Source organism: Penaeus monodon, chromosome 28 (genome assembly GCF_015228065.2).
Source record: "Penaeus monodon isolate SGIC_2016 chromosome 28, NSTDA_Pmon_1, whole genome shotgun sequence".
Lineage (NCBI taxonomy): Eukaryota > Metazoa > Arthropoda > Malacostraca > Decapoda > Penaeidae > Penaeus > Penaeus monodon.
In genome coordinates this window covers 22,907,141-22,907,747 of record NC_051413.1, presented here as the reverse complement: position 1 = coordinate 22,907,747, position 607 = coordinate 22,907,141, and the positions used below count along the sequence as shown (strand labels likewise).

The 607-nt window shown below is 34.8% G+C and overlaps 1 protein-coding gene across 1 annotated transcript in view; it reads right to left on the bottom strand.

Moving 5' to 3' along the window:
• The window catches only part of LOC119591101, a 19,931-nt gene that overhangs the window by 4,782 nt on the left and 14,542 nt on the right, over positions 1 to 607 (bottom strand). The window contains 1 exon segment of the mRNA XM_037939818.1: positions 119 to 316. Coding sequence (XP_037795746.1) covers positions 119 to 316 — 198 coding nt within the window.

Sequence of the window (607 nt, the reverse complement as noted above, 5' to 3'; positions counted from 1 at the left end):
ATGAAAGTATTAATAATATGTCCCCTACAGTTCAGTTACATCAAAACTTTTTTTAAAAGATTGATAGATGTATCGAAGACACAAAAAAATAAAAGCTTTTAAAAAAGGCCTTTATTACCGATCCATGACGAATTTAGTGGCGCTGTCTATCATATAGCCTGTTCTTGCTGCTGCGATGGACCGCGGGTTAGAACTCTTGAGAGGGACTGAGGATGAAGTTGGCGAGTCATGAGAGACTTTCATGTTCTTGGCAGCCATTTCTTCCTCTATTTTTTCCTTCTCCAGCAGTTGCGATAGTCCGTGTTCGAAGCTTGATCTAGAAAAAACGGTTTACAATTATAAAAGGAATGTAAATACTTCCACTGTTATAAGTGATCTTCAATTTGAAATGCTATCAGAATCAGTGATTATCAGATTAGGTTGAAAAAAAAGGCACTCGAAATTTCAAATTACTGAAATATACATTAGGCTCACACATTTTATTCATCATACTTTTCATTGTACACGAAGATTTACCTCAACCGAAAGAGAAAATCATATTCACTCCTATTTTCGTTATTGACTTTTTTTTTCTTTTTTTCGGACGAAAATGGCCATCATTCCTAAT